Here is a 16,272-nt window from a genome sequence, read left to right as displayed (position 1 = left end):
GCACGGTTCTTTGTTTTACTTCAATGAGGCTACATCGTTCTCAAGACCCAGTGTCTAAATTGATGTTTCCATTTCTTTTAAACAGAGTCCTTTGGACAGAACTACCCAGAGGTAGGTTTGAAAACATTTTGTGTTGAACTGCACATTTGTAAAGTTGCTTGTCCCTGATCCTGTCTTAGTCCATTTGTTGCTGAAATTCACATCATTGGTTTTGTTATGTCTGGTTTTGAGTATTCTAATATTCTCCTGCCTAGCGTTCCAACCAACAGTCTCTGCACCTTTGAATGTATCTTGGCTCCAAAACAAATCTCACTAACTAAAATTAGCTGTCGATTTGGCAGAGTTTCAGTTTTATAATTCCAATCTGTGTTTGTTACTTTGCCCCTCACTAACTGTCAAACATTCTTCAACCCATTGAGGACTCTGCTTTCCTCCAATTCTGGGATTGTGTGCAGCCCCAATTTCCTCTGCACCTCAGCTAGTGACTTTATTTTTAGTTGCCTCAGCCTGAAACCAGAGTTTCCCAAAATGGAGATTAGGAACCTGAGCATGGTTATGAGCTGAAATTTCAGGGTCCTGAGCTCAGAGGTGGCAGTGGCCTCTGAGGTTTCTAATCGAGTTATAACAGTGGTACTGCTTCTGTACCAGGGCTCTGTTCTCACAGAGCCCCCCCCACTAAAACCACTCTTCTGGTTCCTGCTGAGGGGTGTCTCAATTTTCAAATCTTGAGTGGGATCAGAGTGGGACCAGATTTGTGAAGTGCTGCCTTAAGCTATGAAATTGCTTCACTATATCTTTAACCTTTGGCCTTTCTTTTTAAAGTGCTCCTCAAACCTAACTCTTTGATTAAGCTATTATTCATCAGTCCTAATAATTATAATGGCTTCCTGTCAGTACTCTTTTGAATCACCTTGTGATGGATTAACTGTATTAAAGGAGCTATGTGAATGCAAATTGTTGTATATATTGCAACCCTGTTCTTCCCTGGATGTGACGTAGTTTATTTTTGCAGGAGGCGGATGGAACTCTGGACTGTATCAGCATGGCCCTCACCTGTACCTTTAACAGGTGGGGTACCTTGCTTGCTGTGGGGTGTAACGATGGTCGCATTGTCATTTGGGACTTCCTGACGAGGGGTATTGCCAAAATCATCAGCGCGCACATCCACCCAGTTTGTTCATTATGGTAATTGATGAACCTGTATGTGTGTTTGTGGATGTGTACTTGTGTGTCTACATTTTAAAAACCAAAACACATTTTGCAAGCTCTTCACCTCCAAGTTTGAGTTGACTGCATGTTGAGGTACAGCTACACAGATGCTAGCCATTACGTTCTCAGGTAGCCGCAAAACCCTGAGGGTGGGGGAGGGGCCAGCTGGCCTCCGTTCACATGTTCCAACAAGGTTAAGAGTCCATTTTTCCTTCTGTAGTGACAGGTCTGTCAGCTAAGTTTTCATGCTCCTATACCTTTGGCTGAGACAGTTTGACTTTATACAAGCTAGGGACCAAGCTTGAAAACTTTTTTGGTTTCTGATTCTGCTGAACGTCAGCTTTTCCCACTATCGTCCACTCTGGCCTTCATCAAGGAATAGTGTACGTCTCTGCTGTTGCTGGTGAGGTGGAAATAGGTATTAACACTTTGAGATTGAAAGAATACCATGTCAGTAAGCTGGTAACTAGCCATTGATGATAGAGCATTGTACCCTGCTTGGGCTTAGTGTTTTGCAGATGGTTGTAACATCTGTGTGGCCCCTCAGAGTTCACTGGTTGTGAGCCCAGAAAGAAAGATGGAATGTTGGAAATTTGAAAGAGAAACTGAAAATTTGGGAAATGCAAAGCAAGTCTAAGTTTTCTCCTTCAGCTGCTAAAGTTTCAGAGATCTGACCAGAAGTGAGCTACAGCTGAATCTTTCTCATTAACAGTGTTGTATTGCTGGTCTTCTTACCTGTCTCAAACTTCCTGATGCAGTCTCCCATCAAATCTACTCTTAAGAACATAGAGGTTTCTTGTGGCACAATAATGGTGTAGCTAAATCTGGGTTTAAATCCCAACTCTACCAGAGGCGTGAAATAACATATCTGAACAGATTGGTTACATATATCTGCTCTTGAGAAGCAAGCATCCAGTGGTTCTTTGAAGTTAGCAACCTAATCATTGCAAACACTTGTCCCCTAATAGGGGAGGATTTTATTTCAAGATCTGTTCTAAGTTGACTTTTAATTCATTTGAATAATTTTACTCTGATGGCCTGCTCTAATATTCTGTAATCACCTAACTGCACCATTAAATATTTCCCATATTCTGTAAGATGTCTGTTTCCTTCCTCTGGACTTGAAGTGGAACCTTCAAGAGCCTGTTTGAAACTCATCACTGGTTTTACATTCAGGAGATTCTTCTGTTTTTTGCCCATTTACTGATACACATCTGCCCTAGTGTGAAATGTCAGAATTGCATGTATTCAAAGTGGAGCCTAACAAATGCATTACTGAACATGCTGAGCTCTCCACACTCAAACTACACAATCCAGCTCACCGAACAACTGCGTGTTCTTCTGTAAATCTTCTTGTATAAAGTCTGATAGAACTAATAGGTCTTTTATCAGTCCCTTTCAAACTTCTTTATTGTAATTCTTTTGTCAACATCTTTGCTCATTCATTCTTCATAAAACACAATGTTCTGAACTTGTCAGTGTTTAGATTTCACTTGTCTTTGTTTTCCCACTTCAATGACTAATCTAAATCATCCGATAAAGCCTAAATTACTTTCTCTGGCGCTACTGCAATCCAAAATTAATGTACTCTGCAGCTGGAGCTTACAATTGCTTTTTGCATCAGTCATTTTACACAGGCAAAAAGAAGCAGGTATTCAAATACTGATTCATGAGGTTGTTGCTTCGAATCACCAGCCTCCTTAGTGCCCTCCTCTATGTCCTGAATGCAAACTCTCCTCTTTTCAAATACCAGTTTCTTAATAGTGCAGTGCATCATAAATTTTATAGGTTCAAACAGCATGGACACAGGCCCATCAGCCCAACTTGTTCAAGCTGACCAGGTTTTCTAAACTGAACTGGTCCTGTTTTGCCTGCGTTTGGCCCATTTATCCGGAAATCTTTCCTATTCATTTACCTGTTCAAATATTTTTTTAAATGCTGTAATTGTACCCACCTCTACCACTTCCTCAGGCAGCTCATTCCATATGCACACCACCCTTATATATTTTACTTGATGTGACAAGTTTGGAATTGATTGAAGTAAATATTAAAGCCTTCAATTTTTTCTCTATTTTATTGGTGCTGAAAGAGTCCCCCCATCCCACCCCATTCTTTTTCCCTCATCTGATTTTTGTTCTTCAGTTGCTGCTGTTGATACTCCCAGATTATTTTGAGAGTAACTGCACTTCTCTCTTTCACCCAGAATGTGGAAGTGCAGTACCACTGTTCCAGTTCTCCTTCCTCTGTTTTAAATTCCAGTTCCAACTGGTAAATATTCCAGGAGATTGTGTCTGTAATGGTGAATCATGTTTATTCACAACATTTTTACTTGATTTTGTTTTTAACTGCAGATTTGGTGCACATGTGCCTTTAGTCATGCCACCCATTATGTGTTATCTCTTTGGGTCCATTTCTTTAGCTTTTACTGGGAAGAGTTGCATATGGCTCTATTCATTCATACACTAACAGCCTTGACCTTTTCCTTTTAGCTGGCAGACAGTTGATTTTGATATCTGTGTGTTTCAGTATTCCCTGTTGTGGCTACAATTGCTGAGGATGCAATGGCATGCATTAAGTTAGAAAGAAAAAGCATACATTATAAAAACTATCAATGTATTTACACCTCTAACATGTTACATAATTTACACCAACTTGACTTGAAAATATGTTGTTGTTCGTTCACCGTTGCTGAGTCAAATTCTCTCCTTTATAGCCCCCGATATTATCCTACAACAAACACAGTAGTTTCAGAAGCTGCCACTACTTTCTCAAATGCATTGAGTGATGTCCACATCCTGTGGAGATTGCATTTTTAAAAAGTGATCGCATTTTCCTCACGTTCTACAGTTGGAGTCGCGATGGGCATAAACTAGTCAGTGCGTCAACCGATAACATTGTGTCGCTGTGGGATGTTCTGTCTGGAGATTGTGACCAGAGGTTCCGATTTCCTTCACCAGTTCTCAAAGTGCAGTTCCATCCCAGAGATCAGTAAGTGTTCCAAGAGTTTGTGTAGATTTACAATGAAATTTCCAGGAATGCAGCAAATTTAAAATCTTTAGTCCACTTGGGGCTCTGAAAGTTAAGTTGAATGAAACATTTTTCTAACTTTTCTGCTTACACTCCTCTCTGAAATTTGAAAGCTTAGGAATTTTAAAGACACGCTTCCAAATGTAACATGGATTTAGGCAAATGCAACCCAGTTTTGGGTGGGTGTGAGATACGTGTCCCTAATTTTGCATGTAAAGTAATGAGTGTGGTTGATCCTTAGGGTGGCAGTTGTGGGAAATATCCACTTAGAATGCCAGGCACTGCTTTGTTGGGGCTGAGTTACTCTGTTTGTACAGATTGTTGACATTTTAACACTCGTTAACTTCTCATGTTTAGTATTTGCATCAGAATGTCTGCCATTTAAAATCTTAACAGAGAACATAAATTATACAGAGTCAGTGGTTTTCTTTCTTTTTTTCCCCTTGCACAAATGAAAGGGAAGTTTACTTTCTGATTCTGCAGCACACTATCCTTTCGTGGATGACATAAAGCAGGAACCCAGGTCATTGCAGTTCTGAATTTGTTGCTGCCTCGCAAAGAGCTTCTCAGCCTCTGTCCAGCTTCTCCAACAGCGTCGGAAACTTGTTGCCAGGAGTCACAGAATCCAAATTCTAGTTGCTGCAGGTCAAAAGCAAAGTAGTGCAAATACTCTGAAAGTCTAGAGTTTAACTAAATTGGGTTTAATAACAACGATGTAGCCAGTGTTGATTATTGTAAAAAAAAAGAGGAAAGGATATCTGCCATCTTTCCTGGTCTGGCCTACATATGACTCCAGGCTCATAGCAATATGGTGAACTCTGACTGCCTTCTGGGCAATTAGGGATGGGCAATAAATGCTGGTCTAGCCTGAGATACCCTCATCCCATGAAAAAAAAATTGAAGTCTGAAGTAAATGTAGTGAATGCTAGAAATACTCACCAGGTCTGGCAGCATCTGTGAAGAGAAACCATTCAGGTATCATTTGAATGCCCTTTGATCAGAACAATGGGAGGTTAAAGATTCAACAATTTACTACCAAGTACAGAGATTAGGCTAAAGTGGTAGAGGAAGGAACAAAGAGGGAAGTCTGTGATAAGGTGAAGAGTGGAAGCTATTAAATGACAAAGGTGAAATGTGGATGCAATGGGACAAGAAACAGATGATGGTCCAGAGATGATGTGATATTTTCTAAGCAACACCCCTGGACCAGGTGGGAGTTGAGCGCAGCCCTCCTTGCTGAGAGATGGTGACACTAATACTGCATCACAACAGAACTCAGAGGAGGGGTGACGTTTTTTCATAATCAGCCCGTTCAGGGATGTAATTACACATTTCTGAAGTAGGTGGGACTTCTACCCGGGCCTCTCAGTTCAGGGGTCGGGACACTGCCACTGCACCCCAAGAGGACCCAGAGAAGAGAAGTGAATGGTAACGGGCTCAATAAAGTGGGAATAGTAGTTATGATCCTAAGTTGCTAACTGGTCATTTGGAGTGCTATTTCTCCGTAACAATCTGTTACACCAGTGATGTAAGTACAATATAATATTGCACTTAATAAAGCTGTGTGGGAGAAAGAAACCACTTACTTGGCTTTTCCGTTCTGATCATTGGTTAGTTCAGTTTACTAATGAAGGACCAGCCCTTGAATGGATATTTGTAACTGATTTGAACCTGCATTGTATCAACAGGAACAGGGTCCTTGTCTGCCCAATGAAATGTGCTCCAGTGTTATTAACTCTCTCTGACTCTAAGCACGTGGTTCTACCTGTAGATGATGATTCAGATCTTAATGTTGTGGCATCTTTTGACCGACGAGGAGAATATATTTACACAGGGAATGCCAAGGGAAAGGTGAGCATTACAGGAAAATCTCTTTTGTTCCTTTTGCTCCAGTTTTCCAGTTGTATCACTGGTAGATCAAATGTATCAATTCTGAATCATGAATCTATTTAATTGATTCATTTATTTACAGTCTATTTCTGTGCAATCTCGCGTGGGAAAGCACTTTGGAGCTAATGTCCGAAAGATCCAGTGCTTTGTCAAAACTGGCTGTATCTATTGATCTACATTGCTGTTCAGACCATTAAAGATCGAGAAATCTCCCACTGCTGAACCTTTACCCTCCCCCTAGTGGCTGGAATACAGATCCACAGACGATGGAAGTCCTTCTTTGACTTGCCCCAGCATCATCCTTCTTTGGTGACTGCTTGTCAACCAATACAGAAAGGAGTAGAAGAGAGGGAAAGAAAGTTTGCGCCTTTCCAACACTGACAGTGAGGTTTGGAAGTCCTGGATGCTTTTTGTTCAATTAATTTCCCTGGCCCACAGACACTGAGTCGAGCTGTAATGCCCCTTAGTGGTGTCTTTGACTAAATCAGCATTGTGTGAAGATCAAACCCAGGACACTTATTGCTCTAAGCTTCTGATCCCATAAACTTGCTCCATTGTTATTGAGGATGTTAACGTTCATGGTGTCTCCTCCTCCTGAAGAGAAACACATTGATGTTTGTGTTTAAGTGTTTTTTCATTTGAACTGAATTTTCTGTTTTTTGGATCTGTGATTGGCTAACATGCCTCACGTTTGTAATGTTTCTGTATATCACTAGTCAGTGGCAGGGAGAGCTAAGATCCTACCATTTAGGGCACGTGTTGACCCCTGTGACATTACTCAATTCTTGTTTTTCTTATTTTTGTTGATAATGCTAAAATGCGCCTTGTATTTTCAGATCTTGGTTCTAAAGACTGATTCACAAGATCTGGTAGCTTCATTCAGAGTCACAACAGGCACTAGTAACACCACCGCGATTAAATCTATCGAATTTGCGAGGAAAGGGAGGTGAGTTTTTATTGATTCACACATTTTTCAGGAAGTTTAGAATGAGCTATGTTTTCACTCAGTGGTATGAGCCTGAATCAGTGAGTGATCAGAATGGGTATTGCACCACTTACGTTGCTTTGCAGAGTCCTCAGACTCGTGTTTTTATTTCCTCTCTTTAGTTCTCTCTTTCTCTCTCTCTCTCTCACTCTATCTCACTCCCTCTCCCATCCCACCCTGACCACCACCACCTAATTGCTCTTTAGAAGGTGGTGGTGATGACTTGCCTTCTTGAACCACTGCCCTGCATGGGTAGATATACCTGCAGTACTGCTGAGGGGAGAGTAGTATGATATTGACCAAGCAACGGGAAGGGCTACACAGTTTTAAGTAGGTTAATGTTTGGTTTGAAGGGATACATCCACATGGTAGGATCCCATGTATCTGTTGCTTTTGTCCTTCTAGTTGTTAGATGTTACAGGTTAGAAAAATGCTGTCTGAGATGTATTGGCGAGTTGCTTCAGTGCATCTTTTGCTTGGCACAAGCAGCCACCCTGTACACTTGTTTTTTTATTCATTGTTGAGACATGGAGCCTGCATTATTGCCCATCCCTGTTTCTTATTGAGTAGGTGGTCTTTGCGGAAGTGAATTTTGAAGATGGTACTTACGCTGCTCCTCAGGCAGGCTGCTCGTATAGATGATGCTGAGTTTCTCAAGTGTTGTTGGAGTTGCACTCTTTCAGGCCAGTGGACTGTACTCTATTACACTGCTGACTTGTGCCTTGTAAATGGTGGACGGGCTTTGAGGAATCAGGAGATGCGTTACTCGCTGCAAGATGCCTAACCTGTGATCAGCACTTGTAGCCACAATACTTATTTGGCTTGTTAAGTTCAAGTTTCTGACCCAATGGTAACCTCCCAGAATGTTAACAGTGAGAGATTCCGTGATGGTAGTGCCATTGAATGTCAAGGAATGATGGTTCAATTTGCTCTTGTTGGAGATGGTCATTGCCTGGCAGTTATGTGGCAATAATGTTACCTGCCATTTATCAGCCCAAGCTTGAGTGTTGTCCAAATCTTGCTGCGTTTGGATACAGACTGCTTCTGTATCTGAGGAGTGGTAAATAGTGCTGAACATTGTGCAATCTTCAACGAACATTCCCACCTCTGATCTTATGATGGACGGTAAAGCAGCGGACGATGGTTGAGCTGAGAGCACTTGTTCTGAGCAACTTCTGCAGAGGTGTCTAGGATCTGAGGTGATTGATCTCCAACAACCACAAATATCTTCCTGTGTGTTTGGTATGACTCCAAACAGCAGAGGGCTTTCCCCTCGGTTCCCTCAGACTCCGGTTTTGAGAGGGCTCCTTGATGCCCCATTTGATTAATTACCTGCATTTTGAGGACAGTCACTCTCACTTTTTCTCTGAAGTTCATCTCTTTTGTCCATATTTGGACCAGGTTGTAATGCAGTCACTGAGACAGAGGGTAGAAAAGCTTCCATGATGTGAACATTTGGGAATAATTGTGACTTGCACTTAGTGCAACAGTCGATGGATGAGTAACCTGAGCAGGAAGTTAATTTTTCAGTGTCAAAAACACCAAAGACACTGTCTTACGCAATGGTCTAAATATATCTTTTTCAATAGATCTTATTGACATTTTCTATCGGACTACTACTTGGTATTCAGAGTTGCTATTCTTCCCCTCACTGACTCCGTTATTATTGATGTGGTGTCATTCCTCCTTCATTTCTATTTTTAGGGTTCTCTTCAGTAGAGAGGGAACCTGTGATTGGAGAACTGAAGCACTGAGCATGGGAGAGACAAGAATCTATGATTTGGAGAAGCAGCTCCTCACAGATTCTTTCTCCCACGCATAGGGTGGATGCTTTTCTTTCATTGGTCACACCTCATGACTGGATATTCCGGGCTTTATTCGGCAGAGGGTGGTATATGTATGGACTGAGCTGTCAGAAGAAGTGGTGGAGGCTGGTACAACATTTAAAAGGCATCTGGATGGGTATGTGAACTTGGAGGGTTTAGAGGGATATGGGCCAAATGCTGGCAAATGGGGACTAGATTAATTTAGGCTGTCGGGTTAACATGGATGAGTTGGACCGAAGGGTCTGATTCCATGCTGTGTGACCCTATGACTCTTTGAAGGTTGAGTTTTTCCAACTCCTTGCTTATTTTGAACCTTGCTCTTGCTCCACACGTCCCCAAATGTTCTGTCGGCTTGTTTTTTTAAAAATGCAGAAATTTTTAAAAGGAAGTTTATTTTGCATTTAAGTATTAAAAATTATATTTCTCTTTGGGCTATCAAATAGAGTAAACCTGATCTAGCATTTACTCAAGCTCTCAAAGTATTCAGTTCGCTGCTTTAAAACCTTCCTTTTCCCTTCTGATTTAAAGCCTGATGAAACAAGTGAGAGACATCTTTGACCTTCTTTTTCACCTTAAACACCTCTTGCCAACGAACAATCATTAGATGCATCTCACTGCATTTTGTATCTATGCTAGCAAGCGCCACCTATTTACTTTCACTCTGCCTGAATGTGGTAGTGGGTACTTCTTTGCTAAACTATTCTCTTTGTGTCTCGATAGCTGTTTTCTAATAAACACAGCAGACCGAATCATTCGAGTGTATGACGGTCGGGAGATCTTGACATGTGGGCGAGATGGGGAGCCGGAACCAATGCAGAAGCTGCAGGACTTGGTGAACAGGTCAGTATGTGAATAAACTACTACTTTTAAAATTATGTTTTCCTGGAATGTGTGTGCCATTGGCAAGACCGGCATTTGTTGATCATTCCCAATTATCCTTGGAAAGCTTGCTGGCCATTTCAGAGGGCAGTTAAAAGTCTGAAGTCACATGTAGGCTAAAGTAGATGGTGACAACAGATTTCCTTTCCTGAAAGATATGGTTTATATGACAACTGACAAGTGTTTGCATGGTCATCATTACTGAGACTCGCTTTCAATTCTAAATTTATTAATTGAATTTAAATTTCACCAGCAGCTACAGTGGGGTTTAAACCAGTTTCAGCAGGTAATTAACTGGACCTCTGGATAACATCTCCACTGCACCACTACCTACTTAGAAACTGTAACAACGTCATAACTCTGTGTGGTACAGACATAGCAATTAGCGGGGTCATCAGTGGTTATGTTGCTCTTGGCCTGAGCATTTTCACAATGCTGAGGCTGAGGAGAATGACTGGAATCTCTCAAGGTGCCAGATCACTAGTTAATGGTTAATTTAATAGATTGTGAATTCACCAAAAAAAAGGGAGAATGGTTGAATAAGGGATACAGGGAGAGTGCGGGTCAGTAGCGTTGAAGTGCCCATCAGCCACGATTGAATGGCGGAGTGGACTCGATGGGCTGAATGGCCTTATTTCCACTCCTATTTCTTATGGTCTTATTGCCACTAATGGCTTTTTATTGAAAAGAATTATAGTCAGATATACCACTTTGCAAAGCTATTTCTTTTGCTGATGTTTAATTATGGAAAAGCACAGAGATAATCCTGATTTAATTCACTGGATTAAAGCTTCTCATTTGTGGAAATCAGAAGGCATTTGTTCAGTGAGCATTGCTGAGTTGCCTTTAACATGTTTACCGGGAATGAATGAAACTTTCTGGGTTTTTTTTGTTGTTTTTTTTTAAAATCTATGACCTAATACTTTGTCTCAACCTCAGGACTCCCTGGAAGAAATGTTGTTTCTCTGGTGATGGGGAGTACATCTGTGCTGGATCAGCACGGCAACACGCGCTCTACATGTGGGAGAAAAGCATCGGAAACTTGGTGAAGATTCTTCATGGCACCCGAGGAGAGCTGTTGTTGGATGTAGCAGTAAGTGACCATTTGTGGCTAATTAGTTTTAATCACGGGCAGACTCTAATTTACTGAGTTCTTCTGATTCTAGTTGAGTGACTCTAGGCTTTCTTCAAGGTCACTGAAATAGGAGTAAGCCACGTCTCTTTCTCCACCATTCAGTGTAGATCATTACTGATCTTCAATCTCAACTCTACTTTCCTGCCAAATCCCTTGTTATACCTAAGATGCAAGGTTAACTTTGTTTCTTTCTTCCCCTTTTAAAATTTCTGCTCTAGTGGCACCCTGTCCGACCGATCATAGCCTCGATATCCAGTGGAGTCGTGTCTATTTGGGCTCAGAACCAAGTGGTAAGTCCCAGGGTTGACTTTATGTCTCTAAGGCCAGACTCCTGAATCTGAATAACAATCGCCAGATGACAGATACCCGCACCAAAGTAACTATTCCTGAAAACTGGCATAGTGTGTATCAGATTAAATTCTAGATCGTTCTAGATTTGGTGCTTAGACACACACTCCTATCTGTGGCACAGTCATTGGAAAGAGATATAAAAGCGTATCCCATGGTTACAAAACCCCAGCATGGAATGAAAGAACAGCTATGTGAATCTTTTGAGCGGATATGTTAAAATATGAATAAATATATTTAGTGTGTTGTCCTATCACGGCTCTGGTTGGCTCACCTTGTGGTACTTTTCTTTCTTTGGCTAATTAATTTGGAAAGCAGTTTAATATCAGCTGTTGGCCAAATCCAGTCGGTATGGAGCGACAGAAATGTGAGATTTTAGTGGGGATGACATGGCCTCGGATTCTTGTTATATTCTGTTCCAGTGAACAGTGAAAAATTATTTTTACAGCTACGTAAACTTCTAACTTGACAGCCTTCCCATCGGTTGGCTGTCTCTGTGCAGCTGAGAAAGGAAATGTGTGAGCCAGTGTCTATAATCTGAGAGAGGCCTCCCCTTATACAGAGCTCCTGTATTCTTGGTCACAGTTTAATTTGAAAAGGCTGGATGGAGGGGTGTGGTGTGGTGTGGTTAGGAGGAAGGTAGATTCTTTGAAGTATGTTTCTGCTGGAAAACTAATTCTGGTCTGTAGACTTCATCTCTGTCTCGCACTGTGACCAGTGAAAATGGTTTGAATGGAAGTCGGACCAGGCTTTATGGAAGTGAATCATGAAAAAAATGGGGTGAATCTGTCCTACAGTTCAAAGACTGGCATGATCAGCTCTGGAACACATACTTCATTTTCCACTTTCCTCCTATTTTTTTTCCCAGATATGTAGATGTTTTGCTCTCGGAGCTTTTGTTTCAGGATTGAATGTCTGGAATTCCAAACGGAGCCTGTTTGACTGAACGTGGTTACATTTCTCTTAGGAAAACTGGAGTGCATTCGCTCCAGACTTCAAAGAGTTAGACGAGAATGTTGAATACGAAGAGAGGGAATCTGAGTTTGATATTGAAGATGAAGATAAGAGCGAGCCTGAACAGACTGGTAAGAATGAAAACTGGAGGATGTGTGCAGCTCTCTGGGTACCCCACTTGTAAGAAGTGAACACATTAGAGAGGTTGTGGAAGAGGTCTATGAAACTTGGTTCTGGAATGACAAACTTCAGTAATGAAGATAAACTAGAGAAGCTGTTACTGTCCTCTTCAGAAGGGAGAAGCCCATTTTGATAGAAGCTCTCAAACTCATGAGAAGTCTGGACAAAATAAACAGTGAGAATTTGTAACTGTTCATAAAAGGAGTATGATGAGAGGGCACATGTTTGAAGTAATTGCAATATATGAAAAAAGTGTTTTCACACAGTATGTGTGAAAGTACTGTCTAGAACTCTGATGGAGGCAGGTTCATCAAGGCAATCAGGAGGGTATTGTTTCTGTTCAAGTAACTTTCTAATATTGTAGGTTATGGGGTAAAGGTGGAAAGATGACAGTAAGTCATAATACTCATTCTGAGAGTGCATGGGCTAAGTGGCTTCCTTTCACACGAGAACAATTGGTTCTAATTTCGTATTACTGACTGTACTTCAGACCCAGCTAGAAACTGTAGCAATTTGGCACCTGTTCCCTTGGCGGCTCCTTAGTAAACTGATCAATACATCTCAGCAGCTCTGGCTACGACTGTGGAGAGAGAAACGGAGTTTTGAGTTTTCACGCTCAGTAACTCAATTTTGCTGGACTTGCTGAGTTTCTGCAGCATTTTCTGTTTTTATTTCAGATTTCTATCACCTGTATTTTGATGTTTGAACAACCAATTTATCTGTTTGTCCATCATTGGTCTTCAGGATTGCATTCTCAAAAGTGTGAGGCAACTACTGCTGGTGTTGCCAATATATTCAGCAGTGTTCAAAGCAACAATTGGTCATGGTGATCTCTGTCGTGGTATGAAGTGGAGATTGCCACCCCTTTGATGTTTAAAACAAACACGCAGAGAGGAGCATCTCACCTCATAATCTGATAAAGAAGTGTGACAAGGAGTATTACATACCTCCCACAGCCCACCCCTCCAATCTCTTATAAAGGACTGGTTAAATGAAATGAAATCCTTTCACTCACTTTATAATTACCAAGTAACAATTTATTTATCCAACTCTAACAGTGAACAAATTAACAGAATTCCCAACAAGCTGAACAGTTACTCCCTAACTATACATAATTCCCTAAATGAGCTAAATTCTGTTGGTATGCTGTTTCAATAACTTAAATCCCACTCACGTAGCTCTAAGTAATAAGAACAATAAATTCAAACTTGTCTCTCAAAGTTCACACAGAATGGTCTTCCTGAACTTTCTCGAGAGTGTGGTGCTGGGAAAACACAGCAGGTCAGGCAGCATCCGAGGAGCAGAAGAATTGACATTTCGGGCATAGGCCCTTCAGCAGGAATGAGGCTTGTGGGCCGAGGCTGAGACACCAATGGGAGGAGCGTGGGGTTGGGGAGCAGGTAGCTGAGAAAGCAATAGGTGGGAGTAGGTGATATTTCAGAGGGGGGTGTGATGGATAGGTCTGAAGGTTGATGCTGAGTTGGCAGCTTGGGACTGGTATAATGTGGGGGGGGGTGAAATGAGGAAGCTGTTGAAATCCAAATTGATCCCGTGTGGTTGCAGGATCCTAAGGTGGAATATGAGGCGTTCCTCCTCCAGGCGTTGGGTGGGAATGGTTTAGTGGTGAAGAAGACCCAGGACCTGCATGTCCTTGATGGATTGGGAGGGGGAGTTGAAGTGTTCAGCCACGGGGCGGTGGGTTTGCTGGGTGCGGATGCCCCAGTGATGTTCTCTGAAACAATCCGCAAGAAGGCGCCCTGTCTCCCAGATGTAGAGCAGACCACACTGGGTGCAACGGATGCAGTAGATGACATTGGGAGAGGTACAGGTAAATTTCTGACCGATGGTTTTTGAAGGTGGCGGAGGATGATGCGATGTATGCAAAGGTTGGTGGGGTGGAAGGTCAGGACTGGGGAGGGTTCGGTCCTTATTGCATTGGGAGGGGGTGTGGTTCAAGGGCGGTGGTGAGTGAAGTGGAGGAGATTCGTTGGAGGGCATTGTCAACCACATGGGAAGGAAGTTGTGATCATGGAAGTAGGAAACCATCTGGGACTTTCTGAGGTGGAATTGGTCATCCTGGGAACAGAAGCGGCGGAGGAATTGAGAATAAGAGATGGCGTTTTTACAGGAGGTAGGGTGGGAGGAGGTGTAGTCTAAGTAGCTGTGGGAGTCAGTGGGCTTGTAATAGATGTCTGTGGTTAGTCGGTTGTCGGAGACAGAGATGGAGAGGTCCAGGAAGGGAAGGGAGGTGTTTGAGATGGTCCAGGTGAATTTGAGGTCGGGGAGGAAGGCGTTGGTGAAGTTGGTGAACTGTGAGCACGAGGCGGCACCAATGCAGTCACCGATGTAATGGAGGATCAGGTGGGGAGTGGTACCGGTGTAACTGCAGGAGATGGACTGTTCCACGTATCTGACAAACAGGCTGGCAGAGCTGAGTCCCATGCGGGTGCCCATGGCTACCCCTTTGGTTTGGAGGAAATGGGAGGTTTGGAAGGCGAAGTTGTTGAGGGTGAAGACCAGTTTAGCCAGGCGGATAAGGGTGTTAGTGGAAGGGTGCTGGTTGGGACGGCATGAGAGGAAGAAACGGAGGGCTTGGAGATCTTCGTCGTGGCGGATCGATGTGTACAGGGACTGGATGTCCGTGGTGAAGATGAGGCGTTGGGGACCGGGAAAACAAAAATCTTGGAGGAGGTGAATGGCCTGGGTGGTGTCACAAATGTAGGTGACTAGTTCCTGAAGTAAGGGGGACAGGACAGTGTCGAGGGAGTTGGAGCCTGGCTTCAGTGGCGTAGAGGTCGGTGCACCACTGTGCTACTGCCCTTTCCCTTGTCCGCTGGTTTGATGGTGAAGTTGGGGTTGGAGCGAAGGAAGTGGAGGGCTGCACATTGTGCGGGAGGTTGGGGAAGGGGGAGCGGTTGGACAGGTTGAGGTGGTCGATATCACAGCAACAGTTTGAAATAAAGAGATCGAGGGCAGGTAACAGGTCGGTACGGGCTGTCCAGGTGAATGGGATGTGTTGGAGGTGGGAGAAGGGGTCCTCAGTGGGTGGGCGGGTGTCCTGGTTATAAAAGTAAGCCCAGAGGCGGAAGCAGCAGAAGAAACGTTAAAGGTCGCAGCGTGTGTTGAACTCATGAATCTGGGAGCGTAGAGGGATAAAGGTGAGGCCTTTACTGAGGACTAAACGTTCATCCTTAGTGAGGGGGAGGTCTGGGGGAATGGTGAACACACGGCAGGAATGGGATTTAGAACCTCGAGTGGTGCTGGAGCTGGAGGTGGGTGCGGAGACAGTTGCTTGAGTGGGTGTGATTATAGGGTCCAGAATGACGTCACCAACAGAAGCGACACTCACTGAGGGGGTGGGGAATGGAGCTTATAGCTATGTCCACAGGGACGGCGGTGACGTCACAGGCAACGCAGGCGGCATTTCGGTTTGGTTCTCGGTGGGTGATGTCACTGGTGGTGGAAGTGACATCAGCAGTCGAGGTTTCCATGTCTAGGTGAGTGGTATCCTTCGGGGCGGAAGTTGCTATCACATTGGCAACTCCCACTTCCTCCGAACCAAAGGGATAGCCATGACCCACGCCGTGCAGACATTTAATTTGTTTATAACCGGAGTAATTCGAGGTTGTCAACACCGTCAGATTTAAATTTAATTGGTCCTTAGTCTCGCAGTAGCTTTTAACTTGAATTGGCTGAACTTAAACTGTTGTCTGGCAAAAATGCTGTTTGGGTCTGCTAACTGAACAGCTTTTTAATACAATATGTCAATTTGAGCACCTGCAGCTGCTGTCCACAGACATTCATTGTTAAATCTCTAAGAACCAAAAAGAACACCAGCT

At 43.0% G+C, this 16,272-nt stretch overlaps 1 protein-coding gene across 2 annotated transcripts in view; it reads left to right on the top strand.

The window, feature by feature from the left end:
* The window catches only part of rbbp5 (retinoblastoma binding protein 5), a 52,816-nt gene that overhangs the window by 26,702 nt on the left and 9,842 nt on the right, over window positions 1-16,272 (top strand). For both annotated transcript variants that reach the window (XM_072563852.1, XM_072563851.1), the window contains exons 2-10: window positions 86-111; window positions 1,013-1,185; window positions 4,057-4,197; window positions 5,925-6,087; window positions 6,963-7,072; window positions 9,658-9,777; window positions 10,756-10,909; window positions 11,170-11,241; window positions 12,267-12,384. In XM_072563852.1, the coding sequence (XP_072419953.1) occupies window positions 86-111; window positions 1,013-1,185; window positions 4,057-4,197; window positions 5,925-6,087; window positions 6,963-7,072; window positions 9,658-9,777; window positions 10,756-10,909; window positions 11,170-11,241; window positions 12,267-12,384 (1,077 nt within the window). The remainder of the gene's footprint in view (window positions 1-85; window positions 112-1,012; window positions 1,186-4,056; window positions 4,198-5,924; window positions 6,088-6,962; window positions 7,073-9,657; window positions 9,778-10,755; window positions 10,910-11,169; window positions 11,242-12,266; window positions 12,385-16,272) is intronic.

Source organism: Chiloscyllium punctatum, chromosome 45 (genome assembly GCF_047496795.1).
Source record: "Chiloscyllium punctatum isolate Juve2018m chromosome 45, sChiPun1.3, whole genome shotgun sequence".
Lineage (NCBI taxonomy): Eukaryota > Metazoa > Chordata > Chondrichthyes > Orectolobiformes > Hemiscylliidae > Chiloscyllium > Chiloscyllium punctatum.
The sequence above is the reverse complement of the archived record's forward strand: the minus strand, read 5'-3'. Positions and strand labels throughout refer to the sequence as shown.